Source organism: Cherax quadricarinatus, chromosome 6 (assembly GCF_038502225.1).
Source record: "Cherax quadricarinatus isolate ZL_2023a chromosome 6, ASM3850222v1, whole genome shotgun sequence".
Classification (NCBI taxonomy): domain Eukaryota; kingdom Metazoa; phylum Arthropoda; class Malacostraca; order Decapoda; family Parastacidae; genus Cherax; species Cherax quadricarinatus.
Genome location: NC_091297.1, coordinates 50,433,785 through 50,461,147, shown reverse-complemented (window position 1 = coordinate 50,461,147; position 27,363 = coordinate 50,433,785). Strand labels below are relative to the sequence as shown.

The 27,363-nt window shown below is 39.9% G+C and overlaps 1 protein-coding gene across 1 annotated transcript in view; it reads left to right on the top strand.

The window, feature by feature from the left end:
- The window catches only part of Wdr33 (WD repeat domain 33), a 162,561-nt gene that overhangs the window by 34,282 nt on the left and 100,916 nt on the right, over positions 1-27,363 (top strand). Inside the window, exon 6 of the mRNA XM_070079498.1 lies at positions 6,778-6,887. Within this exon, the coding sequence (XP_069935599.1) occupies positions 6,778-6,887 (110 nt within the window). The remainder of the gene's footprint in view (positions 1-6,777; positions 6,888-27,363) is intronic.

Sequence of the window (27,363 nt, the reverse complement as noted above, 5' to 3'; positions counted from 1 at the left end):
TACATAACATATAAACATTGTGTTTATATACTATGAATGTGTGGTAGCCGGGCGGAGGGAAAACATTATGTCATTCCTCTTAATACATAACGCTTTTGTTTGCAATTCTCGGCATGAATTATTCATTACTTCTCCCTTTGTTTATGATGACATATAAAGGTAGTTGTTAGAAATGATTAAACTCAGTGAACATGGTATGTCGATGGTCATAATATGGCTCTGGGCCATGTTATTGCTATGTAGGTATGTAGCCCAGGCAGACTACATACCTGCATTAATATTATAGCTGATAATTATACGTATGTGTACCTGTACTTAAGTAAACTTACACACTGTGCTGGCATGCAGGTACACATTAAAATCACTAGGAGTGTCTTATTAGTCTTGAAGCTCCCATTTTAATAATGATAATAACAATAACACAATAATAATCACTGAGGCCAAATTTCAAAGTGTGCACCAGGGTCCAAGAATTTTCAAAAAATAATTTTGTTATTTTTTCTTATGAAATGGTAGAGAATCTTTTTCTGAAGGTAATAAAAAAAATGTACGAAATTTGATGGAAAATTGACGAAATTATGCTCTCGCGAATTTTGATGTGTCGGCGATATTTACGCATCGGCGATTTTGCTGACTTTGACTCCCATTTTAGGCCAATTACAGTATTCCAGTCACTCAAATTCTTAGCTGTTTCACTAGTATTACTTCTGTTCTATCGATTGAGCACAAGAAATTGCCAAGTCAACTGTTTCAACAACAAAATAAAGTGACTGGAAATTGGTAATTTGGCCAATTTAATGCAAAGTTCAAAATATTCCAATTTCAAAATAGGGTTCCGAATAAACAATGCAGGAATTCCTGGCACTAAACTAACATTTCCTCTGTTCATTAGTTACATTTTCAGGCTTTACAAATTAATTCCATTTTGATTTTTTTATTCACATAATGAATTTTTATTCAAACCAAAAAACAGAATATTTACTGTTATGCAATACTGTAATAATTGTATAAATAACATCACCACATTTGTGAATGTATATTAGGCCTACCAGCCAACATGTATTAGACTCGTGATGTGATTTGTTTGCTCTTGAACATCGGCAAAAATTTAACATTTCTGCTACTTTGAGCTCAGTTTCAAGCCATTTCCATTACTAAAACTAATCAAAATCATCTCTATTTCTGTAATATATCTTCCATTCTATCAAATGAGACCAAGAAATTACAAATACGACTATAAAAAACACACGAAAAAACACTGCAAAGCCGCTGTTTTAACCCTTTCAGGATTTCGGCCTTACTACTACGGCTTATACACCAAGGTTTTTGACGTACTAGTACGCCTAAATTCTAGCACCCTCAAATCTAGTGAGAGAAAGCTGGTAAGCTTACATATGAAAGAATGGGTCTATGTGGTCAGTGTTTACCTGGAGTTTACCTGGAGTTTACCTGGAGAGAGTTTCGGGGGTCAACGCCCCCGCGGCCCGGTCTGTGACCAGGCCTCCTGGTGGATCAGCGCCTGATCAACCAGGCTGTTGCTGCTGGCTGCATGCAAACCAATGTACGAGCCACAGCCCGGCTGATCAGGAACTGACTTTAGGTGCTTGTCCAGTGCCAGCTTGAAGACTGCCAGGGGTCTGTTGGTAATCCCCCTTATGTGTGCTGGGAGGCAGTTGAACAGTCTCGGGCCCCTGACACTTATTGTATGGTCTCTTAACGTGCTAGTGACACCCCTGCTTTTCATTGGAGGGATGGTGCATCGTCTGCCAAGTCTTTTGCTTTCGTAGTGAGTGATTTTCGTGTGCAAGTTCGGTACTAGTCCCTCTAGGATTTTCCAGGTGTATATAATCATGTATCTCTCCCTCCTGCATTCCAGGGAATACAGGTTTAGAAACCTCAAGCGCTCCCAGTAATTGAGGTGTTTTATCTCCATTATGCGCGCCGTGAAAGTTCTCTGTACATTTTCTAGGTCGGCAATTTCACCTGCCTTGAAAGGTGCTGTTAGAGTGCAGCAATATTCCAGCCTAGATAGAACAAGTGACCTGAAGAGTGTCATCATGGGCTTGGCATCCCTAGTTTTGAAGGTTCTCATTATCCATCCTGTCATTTTTCTAGCAGATGCGATGTGTGCACAGTATAAAAAAATCCTGCAGCATATGGTGCGTAATGAGAAAAAAAAAAACTTTGACCTTGTTTTTGGATTAAAACAGCGACTTTGCACTGTATTTTCGTATGGTATTTATTGTTGTATTCTAGTTTTCCTGGTCTCATTTTATAGAATGGAAGACATATTACAGAAATTGAGATGATTTTGACTGGTTTTACAAAGAAAGGTGCCTTGAAATTGAGCTCAAAGTAGCAGAAATGTTTGATTTTTACAAAAGTTCAAAAGTAAACAAATCATGGTAAGTGTCCAATACACGTCAGCTGGTGAGTCTAATATTCTTTCACAAATGCGCTGATATTATTTATACCATTTCTACACTAATGCAGTAGTCTGCATAACAGTAAATCTTCTATTTTTTTGTGAGAATAAAAATTCAAAGTGGAAAGCAAAAGAATGTAAGAGGGGCGTGGGGACGTGACTAATGAACAGAGGAAATGTTATTTTAGTGCCAGGAATGTCTTTCTTGTTTATTCTGGACCCTATTTGGAAATTGGCATCTTTTGAAATTTGTGTGAAATTGGCAAAATTTCTAAATTCTGACCACTGTATTGGATAGTTGAAATTGGTAAATGAGTGGTTTCTTGTACTCATCCGATAGAAAAAATGGAGTTCTAGTGAAATAGTTATGATTTTTGTCGACAAGTACACTGGAATTGGCCGAAAATAGGGCTCAAAGTGGGCAAAATCTCACACTAACCAGAGGTGGAGCAGGACGGCTATATATAGGCAGGAAGAGGTAGTGGTGGTAGTAGTAGTAGTAGTAGTAGTAGTAGTAGTGGTAGTAGTAGTGGTAGTAGTAGTGGTGGTAGTAGTGGTGGTAGTAGTAGTGGTAGTAGTAGTGGTAGTAGTAGTGGTAGTAGTAGTGGTAGTAGTAGTGGTAGTAGTAGTGGTAGTGGTAGCAATAGTGGTAGTAGTAGTAGTAGTGGTAGTAGTAGTGGTAGTAGTAGTAGTAGTGGTAGTAGTAGTAGTGGTAGTAGTAGTGGTAGTAGTAGTAGTGGTAGTAGTAGTAGTAGTGGTAGTAGTAGTGGTAGTGGTAGTAGTAGTGGTAGTAGTAGTGGTAGTAGTAGTGGTAGTAGTAGTAGTAGTGGTAGTAGTAGTGGTAGTAGTAGTAGTAGTAGTGGTAGTGGTAGTAGTAGTAGTAGTAGTGGTAGTAGTAGTAGTAGTGGTAGTAGTAGTGGTAGTAGTAGTAGTTGTAGTAGTAGTAGTAGTGGTAGTAGTGGTAGTAGTGGTAGTAGTAGTAGTAGTAGTAGTAGTAGTAGTAGTAGGAGGGGGGAACTAAGGAGGAGGAGCCAGTCAAATATAAAGAAAGGGGAGCACTGCAAGGGAGCTAGGTGCCCACAAGGGAGCTAGGTGCCCACAAGGGAGCTAGGTGCCCACAAGGGAGCTAGGTGCCCACAAGGGAGCTAGGTGCCCACAAGGGAGCTAGGTGCCCACAAGGGAGCTAGGTGCCCACAAAGGGAGAGCAAGTGCACAGAGGTGGGGGAAGGGGAAGTGATGAAATAAATAATGAAGGAACAGAAACACGCGACAGAAGAAAGACAAAAAAGGAAAAAAAGGAAAGAGGAAAGGGGAAGAGGGAGAAGAAGAAAAATGAGGAATCAGGTTAAGTCACGAGTGTTCTGAAGTTTGGAACATTTTACAATGTAGTGGGAGAGGAAGGCATCTACAGAGACGAAGCCAGGACTAAGATTCATACAGGGAAAGTTGTGTATTAGAGAGGATTCAACTAGACGATGACTGTTCGAGTTGGAAGTAGGGAAGACAGTTTTAGCAGAAGACCAGTCTATAGGATGGCTGTGATCTCTGACGTGACAGAAAAGAGCATTGTTAGTGTCGGTAAGCCTAACACTATTTTTGTGCTCCCTAAGTCTGTCAGAAAGAGATCGGCCAGTTTCTCCAAAGTATTGAAGAGGACAGGAGGAGCAAGAAATAGAGTAGACACCAGGAACATCTGTAGAGGGAGGAGAGGTATGAACGAGATTAGTGCGAAGAGTGTTAGTCTGGCGGAAAGTAAGCTCCTCTCTTCTATGTGCAGGTTATTTGTGTATCGTTCCAGTCACGGTATTGTGCCTTTTTTTGTTATTTGGGCAAAATCGCCGATGCGTAAACATCATCGAGACCGCTAACTTCGCGAGAGCATAATTCCGTAAGTTTCCATCAAATTTCATACTTTTGGTGTCATTACGATCGGGAATAGATTCTCTATCTTTTCATAAGAAAAAATAATTTTTGTTTTTTGAAATTTGGCCGACCCTGAGAACAAGTCTGAGAGGGCCTGTCGACCCTGAAGGGTTAATCGAAAATTACTGTCTCATTTTTTTTCTTTCATTATGCACTGTGTGCTGCAGGATTTGTTTTATGTAGTGCACACATACCTCATAGATGTATTCTCTCATATCTAGGCCCAAATTTACTGCTCACAGCTTATCAGAGTGAGCTGAGCTCATGGCGTAGGTCTACAGTTTGGACCCTGAACGTAAAGCCGTAGATCTACGGCACTGACCCTGAAAGGGTTAATCCATCTAGATGCACCCCACAGTAGAATAAATTACCATAAATATGAAATGTGGTAGCCAGGTGACTTGTAGGACTTGTGGTAACCAGGTGACTTGTAGGACTTGTGGTAGCCAGGCAACTTGTAGGATTTGTGGTAGCCAGGCAACTTGTAGGATTTGTGGTAGCCAGGCAACTTGTAGGACTTGTAGTAGCCAGGCAACCTGTAAGACTTGTGGTAGCCAGGCAACCTGTAAGACTTGTGGTAGCCAGGCAACTTGTAGGATTTGTGGTAGCCAGGCAACTTGTAGGACTTGTAGTAGCCAGGCAACCTGTAAGACTTGTGGTAGCCAGGCAACTTGTAGGATTTGTGGTAGCCAGGCAACTTGTAGGACTTGTAGTAGCCAGGCAACCTGTAAGACTTGTGGTAGCCAGGCAACTTATAGTCCAACATCAGAGAAAATGTGTTCACTATAATATTACAGGGGGTAACTAGAAAATTATTTCTTTCGTATGCCTTCACTCAGTGTATCATTTCTTCTAAAAATGGTGTTACATGAGAATGGGAGTGATTCTCTTTATTTATTCTACTGCATAAATGTAGAGACAACTTGTACACATTGTAAAGTGACAAAAACCAGATGTGTTCGTCTGGATTGTTTACATTGTGTGGATGGGGTGGGGTGGGGAGGGCTGCCCTTCTTGGCTACCCATACTTCCTAACCTGACTTCATACAAATAAAACTCACCTCTCACCCTACATTAAGACTACATATATTTTAAGGTAATTAATGAGTGTACTATATACTCATTTTATCACTCTAGGGAGCTTAATGTCATAGTAGGTATAAGTGCCAGTGGCTAGGCAGACTGCCATGCCTCCCACACGACTTTCTACAAATAAATACTTTTCACCTCTCACCCTACATTAAGACCATTAAGACTACAAATATTTTAAGGTAAGTAATGCATGTACTGTATATGCATTTTATTGCTCTAGGGAGCTTTAAGCATCGTAGTATAGCATGTGTGGGTGGTGTGCCCAGGAGGGCTACCACACCTGACTTCTTAGAGTAAATACTACTCACCTTTTGCCCTACAATTAAGACTACAAATATTTTGAGGTAAATAATGAGTGTATTGCATGTGTATTTTACTTTGTAATGTCTGGTTCTATTGCTAACTTAATATATGTTAGTGTAAACTTGTTATCTGGCATTTATATGCATTTATAAATGGTAAAAATGGATTCTGCTTTCCGGCGAAGTCTGCTTTCCGGCAGTAGCCTGGAACCTAACTGCCAAATAAGTGGGGCCCTACTGTATATATATGTGTGTGGGGATATTTGCAGTTTGGAGGGGCATCTGAAGTGTAATATCAGTGCACCTCTGGAAGGACAGTGGTAGAGTGAATGATGGTGAAAGTGTTTCTTCTTTTTTGGGGTCACCTTACCTCAGTGAGAGATGGCCAGTGTGTAAAAAAAAAGTGTGTGTGTATACTTGTGCACACATGCATATACTCTTATGAATTCATTGATTGCTTGTATATCCAGGTGCAGGCATTTACAGCTTCATTTAGGTTAGAGTCAATTGATATGTCTTGTTACATTCACCAGCCTGCAGAACAGGTGTAGTACATCAATTACACTCTTATTTAGGAGTACTAGCATTATAGGGAATTTTTTTTTTTTAACATGTCAGCCATTTCCCACTGAGGCAGTGTGACCCAAAAAGAAAGGAAAAACTTTTATCCTCATTCCACACTTTCATCATCATTCATACATAATCACTGTATAGGGAATTCTCTTGAAAAATAGCAAAAGACAGTTTTTGTATTGCACAAGCCCATTGTTTGGTAATGAACATCACTGGTTAGCTCAGGCACAGATAGATACCCTTCTGGGCTTCACATGGAGATTACAAAAACTAGTGCCATTTCAACTAGGATAACCCAAGGTTTCCTATTTAAAATAGAATAGGTGAGCCAATAAATGTGAAAGTGTCCCATTCGTAATGAGTTTCTGGAACAAATGAATCCAGATACCCAGTGTTCAACTTACCTTATTTTATAGGGTGTACATGTTAAAACTGTTAGTTAATACAGTAAAATTTTTCTAGGTGTTTCGTGGTCACAAAAAAGAAGCTTCGTGTATTGGCTGGCACCCTCATCATGAGGGTCTGTTTGCTAGTGGAGGCTCTGATGGCTCCATATTGTTCTGGCATGTTGGGTAAGCTCTTGTATTGTTTGTTACCTTCTTGTTTATGAATGTTATGAGATGTTTTGGCACCAAAGACTTAACATTGACTTAGCATATGAGTCATTAAGATGAGGACAAGAATAAGCGCCACCACAGCCAAAATCTGAGTTAGCAAATGAATTGTTTTCTTAATGTTTCATCCATTCATGGGAATGCATAAATATTGTCTCTGCATCTGCTTGCTAGGCTCAGAACCGCATAATGTATGGTCACTTCAGCTTCAGAGCTTGGACCTCTCCCACATCCATTGTATGGATTTGGTTTTTCTTTTCTGCTGTACAACACTTCATATATATAACTTATTATTATTTATTATCACACTGGCCGATTCCCACCAAGGCAGGGTGGCCCGAAAAAGAAAAACTTTCACCATCATTCACTCCATCACTGTCTTGCCAGAAGGGTGCTTTACACTACAGTTTTTAAACTGCAACATTAACACCCCTCCTTCAGAGTGCAGGCACTGTACTTCCCATCTCCAGGACTCAAGTCCGGCCTGCCGGTTTCCCTGAATCCCTTCATAAATGTTACTTTGCTCACACTCCAACAGCACGTCAAGTATTAAAAACCATTTGTCTCCATTCACTCCTATCAAACACGCTCACGCATGCCTGCTGGAAGTCCAAGCCCCTCGCACACAAAACCTCCTTTACCCCCTCCCTCCAACCTTTCCTAGGCCGACCCCTACCCCGCCTTCCTTCCACTACAGACTGATACACTCTTGAAGTCATTCTGTTTCGCTCCATTCTCTCTACATGTCCGAACCACCTCAACAACCCTTCCTCAGCCCTCTGGACAACAGTTTTGGTAATCCCACACCTCCTCCTAACTTCCAAACTACGAATTCTCTGCATTATATTCACACCACACATTGCCCTCAGACATGACATCTCCACTGCCTCCAGCCTTCTCCTCGCTGCAACATTCATCACCCACGCTTCACACCCATATAAGAGCGTTGGTAAAACTATACTCTCATACATTCCCCTCTTATATAACTTATACATATAATTCCTAATAGGTAGTAGGTTGGTAGACAGCAACTGCCCAGGGAGGTACTACCGTCCTGCCAAGCGAGTGTAAAACAGAAACCTGTAATTGTTTTACATGATAGTAGGATTGCTGGTGTCTCTTTTCTGTCTCATAAACATGCAAGATTTCAGGTATGTCTTGCTACTTCTTACACTTAGGTCACACTACACATACATGTATACAAGTATATATATACACACACCCCTCTGGGTTTTCTTCTATTTTCTTTCTAGTGCTTGTTCTTGTTTATTTCCTCTTATCTCCATGGGGAAGTGGAACAGAACTCTTCCTCCATAAGACATGCGTGCTGTAAGAGGCAACCAAAATGCCAGGAGCAAGGGGCTAGTAACCCCTTCTCCTGTACAAATTGCTAAATTTAAAAAGAAAAACTTTTGTTTTTCTTTTTGGGCCACCCTGCCTTGGTGGGATACGGTCGGTTTGTTGAAAGAAGAAGATATAATTCCTAATAGGATTTGCCTACTTCATCCTCCCTATCAACTCAACACCATGCTTGATCATGCTATGCTAGATTAGTAAGGGAAAATTATCTAATACTCTAGTTTGTTATGAGAATTACATTGTAATTGAGTTGTCGTTAGTGACACTCTTCCAACTGAAAACTTAATGGTATTTTTAATTTCCAGGTTTATTGCTCTCTTTCTTGTTAATAAGAGATAGAATTTTGTAAAGGTGATAATGATAATTATATTTTAAAAGCACATGTTGACATAGAATAACTATGAAAGTTCCTGACCAGTTGTGCTGAAAATTTCACACTCTTCTGTACAGTGATATTTGGTGAGGATATACATACAACTTTATTACATTAGGTGATAGTTTTGTTTTTAATTTATATTTTTGTTTGCTCTCAAAATCTAAGAGATGATAAGCACTGAATATTTACTTATCATTTACTTATTACTCCTAGAGTCAATTATAGCTGATATAATAACGATTGGATGTGAAAAGTGGGTTATAATGAGTGTTTATGCACCTGGAGAAGAGAGAAGTGTAGAGGAGAGAGAGAGATTTTGGGAAATGATCAGTGAGTGCATGGAGAGTTTTAAATCAAGTGAGAGAGTACTTGTGGTTGGGGATCTCAATGCTAAAGTGGGTAAAAATGTTGTGGATGGAGTAGTAGGTAAATTTGGGGAGCCTTTAATTGAGCTATGTGTAGAAAGAGGTTGGGTAATAAATAATACATATTTTATGAAAAAAAGGATAAATAAGTATGCAAGGTATGATATAACACGTAATGAAAGTAGTTTATTAGATTATGTATTGGTGGATAAAAGGTTGATGGGTAGGCTCCAGGATATACATGTTTATAGAGGGGCAACTGATATATCAGATCATTATTTAGTTGTAGCTTCAGTTAGAGTAAGAGGTAGATGGGACAAAAGGAAAATGGCAACAGCAAGTAAGAGAGAGAGGTTAAAGTGTATAAACTAAGGGAGGAGGAAGTTAGGGTGAGATATAAGCAACTATTGGCAGACAGGTGGACTAGTGCAAGTATGAATAGTGGAGGGGGGGGGTTAGTTGAGGAGGATTGGGGTAGTTTTAAAATATGCAGTATTAGAATGTGGGGCAGAAGTTTGTGGCTATAGGAGGGTGGGTGCAGGAGGTAAGAGGAGTGATTGGTGGAATGATGAAGTAAAGGGTGTGATAAAAGAGGAAAAGGTAGCATATGAGAAGTTTTTACAAAGCAGAAGTGTTACAAGAAGAGTGGAGTATATGGAGAGTAAAAGAAAGGTGAAGAGAGTGGTGAGAGAGTACAAAAGGAGAGCAGATGATAGAGTGGGAGAGGCACTGTCAAGAAATTTTGATGAAAATAAGAAAAAATTTTGAAGTGAGATAAACAAGTTAAGAAATCCTAGGGAACGACTGGATTCGTCAGTTAAAAACAGAGTAGTGGAGTTAGTTGTTGGAGAACTGGAGGTATTGGGTAGATGGAGAGAATATTTTAAGGAACTTTTAAATGTTGATGAAGAAAATGAGCTGGTAATTTCATGCACTGGCCAGGGAGGTATACCATCTTTTAGGAGTGAGGAAGAGCAGGATGTAAGTGTGGGGAAGGTGCATGAGGCATTACGTAGAATGAAAGGGGGTAAAGCAGCTGGAACTGACGGGACCATGACAGAAATGTTAAAAGCAGGGGAAGGGGATATAGTGTTGGAATGGTTGGTATTTTTGTTTAATAAATGTATGAAAGAAGGGAAGGTACTATACATGCAGAGAGCATGTATAGTTCCTTTATGTAAAAGGAAGGGGACAATAGAGATTGCAAAATTATAGGGGAATTAGTTTACTGAGTTTACCAAGTAAAGTGTATGGTAGGGTTATTATTGAAAGAATTAGAGGTAAGACAGAGAGCAGGATTGCAGCTGAGCAAGGAGGCTTTAGAGTGGGTAGATCAAGTGTTTATAATGAAGCATATATGTGAACAGTATTTAGATAAAGGTAGGGAAGTTTTCATTGCATTTCTGGATTTAGAAAAGGCATATGATAGAGTGCATAAGGGAGCAATGTGGCAGATGTTGCAAGTGTATGGAATAGGTAGTAAGTTACTAAATGCTGTAAAGAGTTTTTATGAGGATAGTGAGGTTCAGGTTAGGGTGTGTAGGAGAGAGGGAGATACTTCCTGGTAAAAGTAGGTCTTAGATAGGGATGTATAATATCACCATGTTTATTTAATATATTTATAGATGGGGTTGTAAAAGAAGTAAATGCTAGGGTGTTGGGGAGAGGGGTGGGATTAAATTATGGGGAATCAAATACAGAATGTGAGTTGACACAGTTACTTTTTGCTGATGATACTGTGCTTATGGGAGATTCTAAAGAAAAGTTACAAAGGTTAGTGAATGAGTTTGGGAGGGTTTGTAAAGATGGTTGAAAGAACATAGATAAGAGTAAGGTGATGAGGATATCAAATGATTTAGATGAATAAAAATTGGAGAGAGGGAGTATGGAAGAAATGTTTTCAGATATTTAGGAGTTGACTTGTCAGCAGATGGGTTTATGAAGGATGAGATTAACCATAGAATTGATGAAGGAAAAAAGGTGAGTGGTGCGTTGCGGTATCTCTGGAGACAAAAAGCGTTATCCATGGAAGCAATGAAGGGAATGCATGAAAGTATGGTGGTACCAACACTCTTGTATGTGTGTGAAACTTGGGTTGCAAATGCTGCAGCAAGGAGGCAGCTGGAGGCAGTGGAGATGTCCTGTCTAAGGGCAATGTGTGTTATAAATATTATGCAGAAAATTCGGAGTGTGGAAATTAGGAGGAGGTGTGGAGTTACTAAAAATATTAGTCAGAGGGCTGAAGAGTGGTTGTTGAAGTGGTTTGGTTATTTAGAGAGAATGGATTAAAGTAGAATGACTTGGAGAGCGTATAAATCTGTAGGGGAAGGAAGGCAGGCTAGGGGTCATCCTCAAAAAGGTTGGAGGGAGACGGTAAAGGTGGTTTTGTGGGTGAGGGGGCTTGGATTTTCAGCAAGCATGCACAAGCGTGTTAGATAAGAGTGAATGGAGACGAATGGCTTTTTGAGACCTGATGAGCTGTTGGAGTGTGAGCAGGGTAATATTTTGTGAAGGGATTCAGGGGAACTGGTTAACCGGACTTGAGTCATGGAAATTGTTAGTACAGTGCCTGCACTTTAAAGGTGGGGTTGGGATATTTGGCAGTTTGGTGGGACTCGTAAGCTGTCGTATCTGAGCACCTCTGCAAAGACAGCGATTATGTATGAATGAGGTGGAAGTGTTGAATTATGATGAAAGTATTTTTATGGGGGGATTTTCTTTCATTTTGGGTCACCCTGCCTCGGTGGGAGATGACCAATGTGTTGAAAAACAAAATTATAAGAAGGCATCTTGTTAAGCATAATTTGATTAATGATGCTCAACATGGATTCATGAGGGGCTGTTCCTTCCTAGCTAATTTATTAATCTTTTTCAGTAAAGTTTTTGAGGTTGTTGATCATGATAAAGAATTCAATATTGTTTATTTAGATTTTAGTAAGGCTTTTGATAGAGTACTACACCAGAGACTGTTAACCCTTTCAGGGTCCAGAGACCAAATCTCAGAGTGACAGCCAAGGTCCAAGAATTTTTGAAAAAAAAAAAAAAGGAAAAGAAATTTTTCTTACAAAATTAAAGATAATATTTTTCTGTAGGTAATAAAACGAAAAAAAAAAATAACGATCAGTAGTTTCCAAGATATAGAGGTGTGAAGTTGACCCTCAATGACCAGGTGGCTGCAACATCTGCATCTTCCATAAAGTCACCTTTTTTTATTTTACTGCTTTGTTCCTCTTTTCTGTTCTTTTCTAATTTTGTGTTTTCCAGTAATGTTTGTGGCCTGTGAGACCAATATAATGCATAATGTATATATGTACACTCATTGTATTCAGCACAATAACTGCACTAATATTTTCATCATTATTTTGTTCACAGTAATTGTTTACAACAAAAAACGTGCAAAAATGTTGTATATTAGCCCGTAAACGGTCCAAACGTATATATACATTCTCTCTCCCAGTGCCCTGAATATTTTGAAAAATAAAAAATCTTTTTTTTTTTTTTAGAGAAATGAAGAGAATGTTTTTCTAAGTGTTATAGGATTAAAATTAGCCCAGCTGGCCAGCCAGCCACTTATTACACATTCCAGAATTGTTTCTCTTTACTTAGGGCATAGGTTATAATACATTTCTGAAAGGGTGTTGCATAGATGTTGCACATGGATTATTATCGAGGTTTTTGATATTTCCTCGACCACTTGTGGCCACATTCACCTCAGATCCACTAAACTTGGGGTCAACATCACTTTCCTCTTAAGACATGACATCAGTGAATCTTTGGTGTTTGCCACGCTGTTTTCTCTAGCTGGCGCTCCCACAAGGTACTAAGTGGTCCCAGATTTTTTTTAATACAGCGCACACTGAGCGTTAAGACCCATTCTATTCTAACCAGGAATCTCAGGCCAATCGTGCCAAATTTGGAGGCAGGAAAAATAAAATGTAAATATACGTTTGGGGCACTAGCAGTAAGAACGTATATATACGTTTGGACCGTTTACAGGCTAGTAATGTTGTATTCTATAATTACATATGTACAGTCACTGGACATGTTCCTAGAACTGCTACACTTTGTGAAAGTCTTTGAAACAAGGTGTCATGCACAGTGGTGTCTTACTCATCTGTGGACCAGTATGATTTTATATTATGCTTATAACATGAGGCTTAAGCATTATTGTTACAAAAAAAAAATACATTTCAGCCACAGTCATCTCCTTCCACCGAGCATGCCGATGCGCTTTGTCCTGGAACTGCCGAGTCAATGACTTGGGCCCCAGACTCATTCCCAGTCTGGGCTGGTGCTGCATGCTCGTGGCACCACCGCCACCACCTACTGACGCATATGGTTTATCCGTCCCAATTGTAACCACATCATCGTCACTTTCACTGTCTATTCCAGGTGTAGGGCAACGGGATGTACTCAGTCCCCTTGGAATTGCATAAGGTATAGAGGACCATATGGTACATTGTACTATATGGTACAGATACAGGAACCCCAATGGAAATAAGTCATTCTTACATTTTTGGGTTATCCTAGGATCATACATAGTAGCATATATGTGGAGAACCTAGGATAACCCAAAAAAGTCAGACCAAGTGACTTATTTCCAATTGGGTCCTTGTACCCTATACCATATGGTACATTGTTTACTATGTACAATGTACTGTATGGTACATTGTACCATATGGTACATTGTATCATATGGTACATTGTACCATATGGTATAATGTACCATATGGTACTATTGTACCATATGGTACTATTGTACAATATGGTACCATTGCACCATATACCATTGTATCATATAGTACCATTGTACCATATGGTACAATATACCATATGGTTCAGAATCATAGAATTCCTTTTCAGGTCCATTTCCATCAGTGTTAGAACTATAACTTGGGAAGAGGATAGTCAGAATTCGCTGGGGAGTGAGAGCTTCCCCGCCGCCAGGCATGATGAACAAAGTGTACTGTTATTCCCTCATCAAAGTCATTTATATATATTATAAACAACAATGGGCCTAAGACTAATCCCTATGGAATGCCACTTGTTACAGATCCCCACTCAGATTTAACCTCATTTATGCACTCCCTCTGCTTACTGTTCATGAACCATGACTCGATCCATGACAGCACTTTTCCCTAATGCCATGAGCTGCCACTTTTTTTTAACCCTTTCAGGGTCCGTCCCGTAGAGCTATGGCTTTGAAGCCAGGGTCCAAGTCATAGATCTACGCCAAAATTCTAGCGGCTTCAAATTTAGAGCAATAAGGCTGGTAGGCATACATCTGTGAGAATGGGTCTGCATGGTCAGTGTGCATTGTAAACAAAAAATCAGGGGGCATCCGCATTGCAATGTGAGAATGCCATCTCAGTATGCTTTGTTCATCATGCCTGGCGGCGGGGGGGCTCTCACTCCCTGGCGAGTTCTGACTCTCCTCTTCCCAAGTTATAGTTCTAACACTGATGGAAGTGGATCTGAAAAGGAATTCTATGATTATGAACCATATGGTACAATGGTACCATATTGTACAATGGTATGATATGGTACTATTGTTCAATATGGTACCATTGTACAATGTACCATTGTACATATTGTACAATGTACCATTGTACAATATGGTACCATATGGTACAATGTACTGTATGGTTCAAAATCATAGAATTCCTTTTCAGATCCACTTCTATCAGTGTTAGAACTACAGTAGGGCCCCACTTATACAGCAGGTTAGGTTCCAGGCTACCGCCGTAAAGCGGAAATTGCCGTAAAGTGGAACACCCTTTTTTTTCCCCTTATAAATGCATACTAGATAGCACATTTACACTAACATACATTAACCCTTTGACTGTCGCAACCCCCAATCCTGAGGTGTCTGCTGGTGTTGCAAAATTTAAAAAAAAAAAAAAAATTCTTATGAAATGATAGAGAATCTTTTCCCGATTGTAAAGACACCAAAAAAACGAAATTTGATGGAAAACTGATGGAATTACGCTCTCGCGAAGTTAGCGACCTTGGCGATATTTACAAATCAGCGATTTGAGCCCTATTTTCGGCTAATTCCATTATTCCAGTCAACCAAACTCATAGCTATTTCTTCAGAACTCCATTTTTTCCATCGATTGAGTACAAGAAACTGCCCATTTACCGATTTCAACTACCCAATAACATGGTCAGAAATTTGCAATTTGGCCAATTTCACGGAAATTAAAAAATATGACAATTTCAAAATAAGGACCAGAATGAACAATGCAGACATTCCTGGCTCTAAAATAACATTTTCTTTGCTCATCAGTCATCTCTCCAGGCCCCTCTGATATTATTCTTGCTTTTTATTTTGAAATTTTATTCAAACAAAAAATAGAAGATTTACTGTTATGCAGACTACTGCAATACTGTAATAATTGTATAAATAACATCAACCCATTCATGACTGCATATTATAATGGCTATTTGGACATTTATTGGACAACGACATCATTTGTTTACTTTTGAACATCGGCAAAAATCAAACATTTCCCGTAATTTGTGCTCCATTTCCAGGTTCTTTTTATAGTAAAATTAATCAAAATCACCTCTATTTCTATAATATGTTTTCCATTCTATCAAATGAGACCAAGAAAATGAGAATACAACCACAAATACTATACGAAAATACAGTGGACCCCCGGTTAACGATATTTTTTCACTCCAGAAGTATGTTCAGGTGCCAGTACGGACCGAATTTGTTCCCATAAGGAATATTGTGAAGTAGATTAGTCCATTTCAGACCCCCAAACATACACGTACAAATGCACTTACATAAATACACTTACATAATTGGTCGCATTCGGAGGTGATCTTTATGTGGGGGTCCACTGTAGACCGCAAAGTCGGCATTTTAATTAAAAAAAAACGGTCGGAGTTTTTTTTTTCTCATTATGCACTGCATGCTCCAGGATTTTTTTTTATATGGTGCACACTGACCACACAGACCCATTCTCTCACATGTGGGCCTACCAGCTTTCTCCTGCCTGATTTGAAGCCGCTAGAATTTATGAGTATGTATACGTCAAACACGGTACCTTGTAAACGTATATATACTGCCGCGACAGTCAAAGGGTTAAGTTAGCAGTAGAACTAGGCATCAAAAAACAATAAAAAAGTACAATACAGTGGACCCTCAGTATACAATATTAATCCGTTCCTGAGAGCTCATCGTATGCCAAAATTATCGGAAGGCGAATTAATTTTCCCCATAAGAAATAATGGAAATCAAATTAATCCGTGCAAGACACCCAAAAGCATAAAAAAAAAATTTTACCACATGAAATATTAAGTTTAATGCACACAAACTGAAGAAGACATGCACAGTTTGTAGTATGTACTCTACTAACAGTAGAATACATGACACTTACCTTTAATGAAGATCTGGTGATGATTGATGGGATGAGAGGAGGGGAGAGTGTCGAAGTTGTTAATGTTTAGAAGGGGAATCCCCTTCCATTAGGACTTGAGGTAGCAAGTCCTTTTTCGGGGTTACTTCCCTTCTTCTTTTAACCCTTTGACTGTCGCAGGCTCCTTTCTGAAACTGTCATTCTGTGTCGCAAAATATTTGAAAAAAACAACAAAAAAATTTTCTCATGGAAATGTTAAGATTATTTTTCTGAGTGTTTTAGTCCAAAAAAACAAATTTTTGCCATCAGTACTTACCGAGATATAGAGGCGTGAAGTTTGCTGAAAATGAGCCTCGTATGGCAACAGCGGCGACTACCGCTCACCTGGTAAACTTTGGTTTACTTGTGTTTGAAGGTTTGTTGTTTTTTTCACTATTTTATTTTTTCACATAACTTACGTGACCTGTGAGACCAAAGTAAGGTGCAATGTACATATATACACTCATTGTATACAACACAATAAGCACACAAACATAATTATTATATTGCTTACACAGTGGACAAATGTGACATGCAGATTGGGTTTGCTAATTGTGTTCGCAAGAGTTATAAGTGGTACATAAAACTCTTTTTCCATCTTCTGGACATTTCCATGCTAAATGCTTATAATATGTATAAGATGAGGACCAGAAACAAACCACCATATGGCGAATTTTGTTTGTCTGTCATCAGACAAGTAGTATTCAAGTACCAAGGAACAACACCTGCAATAGAAAACCACTCACTAAATTATCAACAACTATCTTCTCGTCTGAAGCATAGTGATCACTTCCTAATACAACTACCTGCTATTGCTCTCAAGAAAAAGGCTCAGAAGGGCTGTTACGTCTGTGCACATACAAAAAAAAACCGCCTACAACAACACAGGAACACTTGTTTTATGTGTGAGGAGTGTAAAACAGCACTGTGTATAACACCATGTTTCAAAGAGTTCCACAGGCTTCAAAACTTTTAGAAACATGTCCAGTGACTGTATATGTGTATATAAAATATAGAATAATAGTAATAAACAACATTTTATATTGTTCGTTTGTGTAAACAAGTTTTGTAAACAATATAGTGACAACAGTGTTTGTGCAGTTATTGTGTAGTAAATAAAAAGAAAAAACTTACAAAATAGTGCTCATATTTGTCTCACAGGCTATAAAAGTTACTTGAAAAAAATTTGAAAAATAATAGAAAAAAAGTAGAAAAAAGTAAATAAAAAAATACCGGCTAACCGGCAGTTGGCGATGATGCTCCATGCGGCTTATTTTCTGTCAACTTCACGCCTCCATATCTTGGTAAGTATTGATGGCAAAAAATTTTTTTTTTTAGCCTATAATGTTTAGAAAAAAAAACTATCTTTTCATAAGAAATAATTTTTTTTTGGAAAATTTCTTGACCCTGAGAACAAGTCTGGGAGGGCATGTCGACCCTGAAAGGGTTAATGCTACACTTTATAGCTGGCTGGCGCTATAGCCTTTATCGATACCTGCTGCTTTAGTATCGTACATTTCATAGAATCACTGAGGAAGGCACATTCTCCCCTCTCTCTTCCTCCTCCAGTTTGGTACTTTGCTGTGAGTTTTTCTTGAATTCTATCATGTCTCTTTCCTTCTTTACCAAATTCTTAGCACTAGAAGCTTTCTTTGGGCCCTTGGTGGTTTATTTAGCAGTTGCAAGCACAAAAAAACAGTGGATTATTATGAAATGTATCGTATGAACCTGGAGTGATGGTCACTCGCTGATAAACATCGGCACACTGAGTGTGAATGGTGCGGGAGACTGGCTTTGTGTGTGCACTGATGCTGGGATGCCACTCCAAAGTGTACCAGACGATCGCCAAATCACGAGGCGATATTTTGCCGAAAAAAGTTGCCAAAAGTTGGATTTTACGGAAGTTGCGACTGCTGAAAGGCGGGGGTATACTGTACTGAGGATGTCAAACCACCCAAGAACAAGAAATAATGGATTTAGGTTAGATAAATTTAGATTTAGAAAGGATATAGGTAAGTACTGGTTTTCAAACAGAGTTGTAGTTGTGTGGAACAATCTTCCAAGTTGGGTGTTAAAGGCTAGGACCTTGGGTGGTTTTAAGAAGAGATTGAACAAATATTTGAATGGGAGGGGCTGAGTTTGATTGGTGTCATGGGTACGGGAGTAAATTCTTGGTTTGGAAATAGGGTAGTTGATGAGTGGAACAGTCTAAAACCTTGGGTTGTTTCAAATTTAGGTTGGATAAATACATGAGTGAGAGGGGTTGGATTTGAGTGGGACTTGGATATGATTAAATAGAATTATCAAAGGTTATTGCTTGGGTAGTATTGAAAATTGGGTTGGGCAAATATTCTGTTAGTGGGATGGATTGTGAAGGACCTGCCTAGTATGGGCCAACAGGCCTGTTGAAGTGTTCCTCCTTTCTTATGTTTAGAGTAAAGAGTGGAAGTCGCAATTTTCACAAATTATAACGTTGTTTCGTCATAATGCTGACTCGTGAATCATCGTTTGACTCGCAAATAGTCATTCGTCCCAGATGCATACGAGCAGCCCCGATGCAGCCACAGTCAGTGTGCCATTGTTTATCAGCAAGTGAGCTTGATCCCATGCATTCATATGTTACATTTTGTAATATTCCATTCATTTTAGTGCTTGCAACTGCTAAATAAGCCACAATGGGCCCAAAGAAAGCTAGTGCCAGCCCTTTGGTAAGGAAGGTGACAAACATGATAGAATTAAATAAAAAGATTTTAGAAAAATGCTAAAGTGGTGGTGGTATAGTGATAGTGGTAGAGGGTGGTAGTGGTTGTGATGGTGGTAGAGGGTGGTAGTGGTTGTGATGGTGGTAGAGGGTGGTAGTGATGGTGGTAGGTTGTGGTAGTGGTTGTGATGGTAGAGGGTGATAGTGATGGTAGTGGAGGGTGGTAGTGGTTGTGATGGTGGTAGTGGTTATGATAGTGGTAGAGGGTGGTAGTGATGATGGTAGAGGGTGGCAGTGGTTGTGATGGTGGTAAAGGGTGGTAGTGATGGTGGTAGAGGGTGGTAGTGGTTGTGATGGTGGTAGTGATGGTGGTAGAAGGTGGTAGTGATGGTGGTAGAGGGTGGTAGTAATGGAGATTTGTGCAATGGGGAGTAGAATGGAAGGATTTGTGGAGGAACATCACCCTAACAAAGCTGTTGCAAGCCATGTCAGCAACATGTACATTGACAATGTCTTGTCCCATTTTAGGGAAATTAAAGAGATGCCAGAAAGAGAGCTCTCTGGACTGATATTTAGTGCTACAAGTGTGCAGTGACTCAAGCTGGTCCTAGTGGCATTAATTAAAAAACAAAGAAGGGAAGTAACCCCAGAAAAGGACTTGGTACCTGAAGTCTTTATGGAAGGGGATTCCCCTTCCAAACAGTAATTTCTCCAGCCTCTCCCCTCCTCCAGTCTTCCATACACTAAGAAGAATCCTCAATAAAGGTAAGTGTCATGTTATTATTGCTTTATTCTTCATATCTCATTGTTTTCTATGTATGTACATCAATATTTCATGTAAAAAATATTATTTTGTTTTAATACTTTGGGTGTCTGGAACGGATTAATTGGATTTACATTATTTCTTAAGGGAAGAAAGGTTTCGCAAATCGTCATTTTTGCCATTAGTCACACTCTCTGGAATGGATTAATTACAATAAACGAGGGTCCACTGTGTAGTGATAATCCAGTACATATAGATGGAGAGTTGTGCAGGAAATTGCACAACTGCACAACTCTCCAACTCCAAGCACCCCTTCTCTCCAGCTACATATAGATGGGTAAAATAAAATGTCATATCATAATACAGCCTCTCCTCACTTAGCAACATACTCGTTTACCGATGCCTCGGACTTATGACAAGCTCTATGACCAGTATGCATACCTAAATAAAGTATATTAGAGCTGATTTCCTCTATTCTGTTGATTACAATATACAGTGCACTACAGGCCCGCCATCACAAATCCAGCATCATTGGGACCTGTAGTGTGCCGGATTACAGAGTGGTTAGGTTAGAATACACTTAATGAAGTTAACCAACTTTACATACACAAGAAAGTTTATTGAACATTGGCAAAAATTGAACATTTCCGCTACTTTGAGCTCAATTTCAAGGTACTTTTTGTCATGAAACCAATCAAAATCATATCTATTTCTGTAATATCAAATGAGACCAAAAAGACTAGAATAAAACCATAAAAACCATATGAAAATATACTGCAAAGAGGCATTGTTCCATTATACATTGCCCAAGTTTCAATAAGATAGCCCAACAAACAACTGACAAAAAAAAATATTTACCAAAACTCATATATGGCAAGCCCAAGCCAGGTACAGTAGGGCCCCACTTATATGGCAGGTTAGGTTACAGGCTACCGCCGTAAAGCAGAAATCGCCGTAAAGTGGAACACCCTTTTTTCCACTTGTAAATGCATATAAATACTAGATAACAGGTTTACACTAACATATATTAAGTTAACAATAGAGCTTGGCATTAAAAACAATAATAAAGTAAAATACACATATAGTACACTCATTACTTACCTTAAAATATTTGTAGTCTTAATCTAGGGTGAGATGAGTAGTATTTATTGTAAGAAATCAAGTGTGGTATGTATGGTAGTCAGCTGGGCTACCATACCAGGCCAACCCACCCACACATAATATTCTATGACATTTAAGCATCCCAGAGCGATAAAATGTATATACAGTTCACTTATTACTTACCTTAAAATATTTGTAGTCTTAATGTAGGGCCAGAGGTGAGTAAACAAGATAAAACGAATAAATGAGAGAGAGAGAGAATGAGTACATGAGGGAGGACAGGTGCAGAGTTATGTAAACAAACCAGGCAAACCCAAGTTTTGTGAACAAACAAAGTGTACACGTCTGGTTTGTGTACAAGTTGTCTCTACATTGATATGGTAGAATAAATAAAGAGTAAGTAAGTAAGTAAGTTTATTCAGGTATACACAAATACAGTTACATAGAATTATCGTACATAGAAGCATATGTGTAGAGAACCTAGGATAACCCAAAAAAGTCAGACAGAGTGACTTATTTCCATTGGGGTCCTTTTACCTTATTATTATAATATAAAGGTTATAATATTTTCTTATTATTCTGTAATGAAGATAACATCTTATTATTATTTTATTTATTATCACACTGGCCGATTCCCACCAAGGCAGGGTGGCCCGAAAAAGAAAAACTTTCACCATCATTCACTCCATCACTGTCTTGCCAGAAGGGTGCTTTACACTACAGTTTAAATTGCAACATTAACACCCCTCCTTCAGAGTGCAGGCACTGTACTTCCCATCTCCAGGACTCAAGTCTGGCCTGCCAGTTTCCCTGAACCCCTTCATAAATGTTACTTTGCTCACACTCCAACAGCACGTCAAGTATTAACCCTTTCAGGGTCCGTCCCGTAGATCTACGGCTTTTCGGTGAGTGTCCAAACCGTAGATGTATGCTAAAATTCTAGCGCCGTCAAATTTAGCGCGAAAGCGCTCATAGGCCTACATGTGAGAGAATGGGTCTGCACCGTGGGTGTGCGCCATAAACAAAAAATCTAGGCGCCTGCATAGCATTGTGGGAACGCCGGCTCATTCACCCTTGTTCACCATGCCTCGTCGCAAGTCAGCTCTCACTCCCCGGAAAATTGGGACTCTCCTCTTCCTGTCTGATAGTTCTGACACTGATGGAAGTGGAAATGAAGACGAATTCTACGGCTTTGATAAGTTAGTGGCCGAAAATAATGACCAGGGTATCGATAATAGTGCAGAAAACCCCGACGATCCTCGACCTTCTACCTCTGGTGTGGGCACTCTTGACTCACGGTCGGGTGTTCCTGAACGTAAGAGAAAACTAATATTTTTCCGTGGCCAGGCCTCTGACTTCAGTAATGACGATGATTCTGACGTGGATTGTGATTTTATTGCGCTCGACGATCATTCGAGTAGTGATAGTGAGGAAACATATTCACCAGTGAAGCGTCGGTATGTTCGCCGCCGCATGCACTCGGGTAGTGTACCCTATGCTGTGCCCAGGGGATGGAGTACATCCCAGAGTACATCCCATGGCCCTACACCCATTTTAGGTAGTGATAGTGAGGATGATGTGGCTACACTTGGCATGGATGGGCCACAGGCATCAGTGGATGGTGTTAGTGGTGCTGGTGGTGGTAGTGGCACCGCCATGCGTGACTCACTGTGCCATGCGGGGACCCACGCTGCTGACTCGTCAGTTCAAGGACAAAGCGGAGCGTCAGCCACCAGCCCGCCACAACCACAACCACCTGTACAACCAGCCTATGATGTCCAGTATCCACCAACAAACCGTATGTGGGATTGGCAGCAAAATCCCAATTTTGTTCCCAACCCTCACCACTTTGATGACTCTCAAAGTGGAATTCTACCTACCTGTTCCCTTGGAACCACGGCCAATGAACTGGAATTCTTTGAATTATTCTTTGATCAGCCATTGATGGAAATTATTGCCAGGGAAAGTGATAAGTATTTTCAGTACATCATGGCAAATACGATCTTATCACCACAGTCAAGACTACACAGGTGGAAAGAGACGACTGTTGCAGAAATGTATTTGCTTTTTGCAACAATAATGCTTATGCCTCACGTCTATAAGCATAATATAAAAGCATACTGGTCCACAGATCGGCTAATTTGTACCCCATCCTTCAGTGAAATAATACCAGTGAACAGGTTTATCTTACTGTTACGTATGTTGCACTTCTCTGACAAAACCAGGCCTGACAGAAGTGACAGGTTATACAAGATTAGAAATGTTTTCATGTATCTCAAACAAAAGTTCAGGATATACTTTTATCGATTCAAGAATCTTGTAATTGACGAGTCTTTGATTTTGTTCAAAGGTAGACTGTCATTCAAGCAGTATATACCGAGCAAGAGGAACCGCTTTGGTATAAAATTGTTTGTACCCTGTGATTGTGACAGTGGCCTGGTGTTGGATATTGTTGTATACACGGGTAGCAAAACATTGAAAGATACCAAGATGTTATTGGGTATCTCAGGTGACGTAGTGAGAAACATGATGGCACCTTATCTTGGTAAGGGCCATACATTATATACCGATAACTGGTACACAAGCCCATTACTCAGTGATTTCATGCGAGTGAACAAGACAGATGTGTGTGGCACAGTGCGTTCTAATCATAAACATATGCCCAGGCTCAACGCAGGTGTTCGTGGTGATGACATGCAGGTGTTTACTGCCAATGACATCATGGCATTACGGTGGCATGACAAACGAGATGTCACATTGTTGACAACCATTCACCGTAATGAAATGCAAGACAGTGGCAAAGTTGATCGAGTGACTAATGAACGTATTCGAAAACCAGTGTCAGTGATTGATTATACACAAAACATGCGCTTGGTTGACAAGTGTGACATGCAGATTGGTTTTGTTGACTGTGTTCGTAAGAGTTACAAGTGGTACATGAAACTTTTCTTCCATCTCATGGACATTTCAATGCTGAATGCATATAATATGTACCAAATAAAGACTGGTAACAGACCACCGTATGGTGAATTTTGTTTGTCTGTTGTCAGACAACTCATAATGAAGTACCAGGTAACAACACCTGCAATACAACATGGTCCTCGAATTCATCACAATATACCCAAGCGTTTGAGGAGAGAAGGTGATCATTTCATAATACAGCTTCCTTCAACTCAAAAGAAATTTGCTCAGAAGAGATGCATTGTCTGTGCACAAACAAAACGACGGCAACAAAGACGCAAAGACACTCGGTTTATGTGTGAGGAATGTAAGGTGCCTCTGTGCATGGTGCCTTGTTTCAAGGAGATCCACAAGCTCCAGCAGTTCTAAAACCATGTCCAGTGATTGTAAATATGTAAATATATGATAGAACATTATTTTATTTTTTATTTTTTTTATTATCACACCGGCCGATTCCCACCAAGGCAGGGTGGCCCGAAAAAGAAAAACTTTCACCATCATTCACTCCATCACTGTCTTGCCAGAAGGGTGCTTTACACTACAGTTTAAACTGCAACATTAACACCCCTCCTTCAGAGTGCAGGCACTGTACTTCCCATCTCCAAGACTCAAGTCCGGCCTGCCGGTTTCCCTGAATCCCTTCATAAATGTTACTTTGCTCACACTCCAACAGCACGTCAAGTATTAAAAACCATTTGTCTCCATTCACTCCTATCAAACACGCTCACGCATGCCTGCTGGAAGTCCAAGCCCCTCGCACACAAAACCTCCTTTACCCCCTCCCTCCAACCCTTCCTAGGCTGACCCCTACCCCGCCTTCCTTCCACTACAGACTGATACACTCTTGAAGTCATTCTGTTTCGCTCCATTCTCTCTACATGTCCGAACCACCTCAACAACCCTTCCTCAGCCCTCTGGACAACAGTTTTGGTAATCCCGCACCTCCTCCTAACTTCCAAACTACGAATTCTCTGCATTATATTCACACCACACATTGCCCTCAGACATGACATCTCCACTGCCTCCAGCCTTCTCCTCGCTGCAACATTCATCACCCACGCTTCACACCCGTATAAGAGCGTTGGTAAAACTATACTCTCATACATTCCCCTCTTTGCCTCCAAGGACAAAGTTCTTTGTCTCCACAGACTCCTAAGTGCACCACTCACTCTTTTTCCCTCATCAATTCTATGATTCACCTCATCTTTCATAGACCCATCCGCTGACACGTCCACTCCCAAATATCTGAATACGTTCACCTCCTCCATACTCTCTCCCTCCAATCTGATATTCAATCTTTCATCACCTAATCTTTTTGTTATCCTCATAACCTTACTCTTTCCTGTATTCACCTTTAATTTTCTTCTTTTGCACACCCTACCAAATTCATCCACCAATCTCTGCAACTTCTCTTCAGAATCTCCCAAGAGCACAGTGTCATCAGCAAAGAGCAGCTGTGACAACTCCCACTTTGTGTGTGATTCTTTATCTTTTAACTCCACGCCTCTTGCCAAGACCCTCGCATTTAGTTCTCTTACAACCCCATCTATAAATATATTAAACAACCACGGTGACATCACACATCCTTGTCTAAGGCCTACTTTTACTGGGAAAAAATTTCCCTCTTTCCTACATACTCTAACTTGAGCCTCACTATCCTCGTAAAAACTCTTCACTGCTTTCAGTAACCTACCTCCTACACCATACACCTGCAACATCTGCCACATTGCCCCCCTATCCACCCTGTCATACGCCTTTTCCAAATCCATAAATGCCACAAAGACCTCTTTAGCCTTATCTAAATACTGTTCACTTATATGTTTCACTGTAAACACCTGGTCCACACACCCCCTACCTTTCCTAAAGCCTCCTTGTTCATCTGCTATCCTATTCTCCGTCTTACTCTTAATTCTTTCAATTATAACTCTACCATACACTTTACCAGGTACACTCAACAGACTTATCCCCCTATAATTTTTGCACTCTCTTTTATCCCCTTCGCCTTTATACAAAGGAACTATGCATGCTCTCTGCCAATCCCTAGGTACCTTACCCTCTTCCATACATTTATTAAATAATTGCACCAACCACTCCAAAACTATATCCCCACCTGCTTTTAACATTTCTATCTTTATCCCATCAATCCCGGCTGCCTTACCCCCTCACGAACTTCCCCCACACTCACAACTGGCTCTTCCTCACTCCTACATCTTACTATTATACTAAAAAGACTATCTACTACACGAGGGTCATTAAGACTATCTACAGTACGAGGGTCATTACTAGGAATAAGGTAAAATTTACACGTATGTTAGCTAAAAAATAGAAAATCATTTCCCTCCCTTTCTGTAGCTACATTCATCAGACACCTTTTGGCACTCTTCTTGAACTGGTTCATGCTATGACTGGCTTTTACATGTGCGGGCAGTCTGTTCCATTCCTTTATTGCTGTACAATAAAAGGTGTTTGAAGCCTGGCCAATAACTGTGGGTACTACAAATTGTGCTCTCTCCCCCTAGTACTATGATTGCTTTGATTCCCAACCTTGACAAAATCGACAGCAAGGTATCCTGGACACTGTTTGTGAGCAATTTTATAAACATGATTTAGCTTCAGCTGTTTTACTCTGTCTTCAACATTCAGCATATCCAACTGCTGTAATTCATCCTGGCCTGCGTGCTCTCTTGGTCCCAGCCCCAAGACGAATCTTAGGATTTTGTTCTGGGTGATTTGCAGTCTATCTTTCAGTTTTTTTTTGTCAAGGCAGAGTGTCATGAAGAGCAAGTGTAATCCATATGGCATTCTATGAGGGCTAGACATAGTGTCCTGTGAGCCTCAGTAGGTAGACACTGTGCTTGTCTATAGAGGAACTTCAGTCTGGCATTCGCTTTCTTTACTACACTGTTCCCTTTCAATTCTCCTGACATGCATGGGTCAAAGGAGATTCCCAAATATTTTACTGATGAAACCAAAGTGATGGGCTCCCCATTACACTGAACATTAAAATTATTTACCCTTCTTAGTTTATGTTTCGTGCCAAAGAGAATTGCTTCAGTTTTCCCGAGGTGTAATGATAGTTTGTTGTGTACTAACCATTTGCTGCAGGACTCCAGTTCCAGTGTTAAAACATTAGCTATATCATGTGGGTCTTTACCTGACACTAACAGAGCACTGTCATCTGCATACAGTAGGAGTTTGCACTTGACACTGATAGGCATGTCATTGACATAACATAAGAATAATAAGGGACCCAGAATACTACCTTGGGGAGCTCCACATGCCATCGGCTGGGGTTCTGATTCCGTTTTTTTTATTTTGACAATTTGTCTCCTGTTGCTAAGGTAGGACTTTAACCAGTCTACAGAACCTATACCAATAGCTTGAAGTTTCTTACATAAT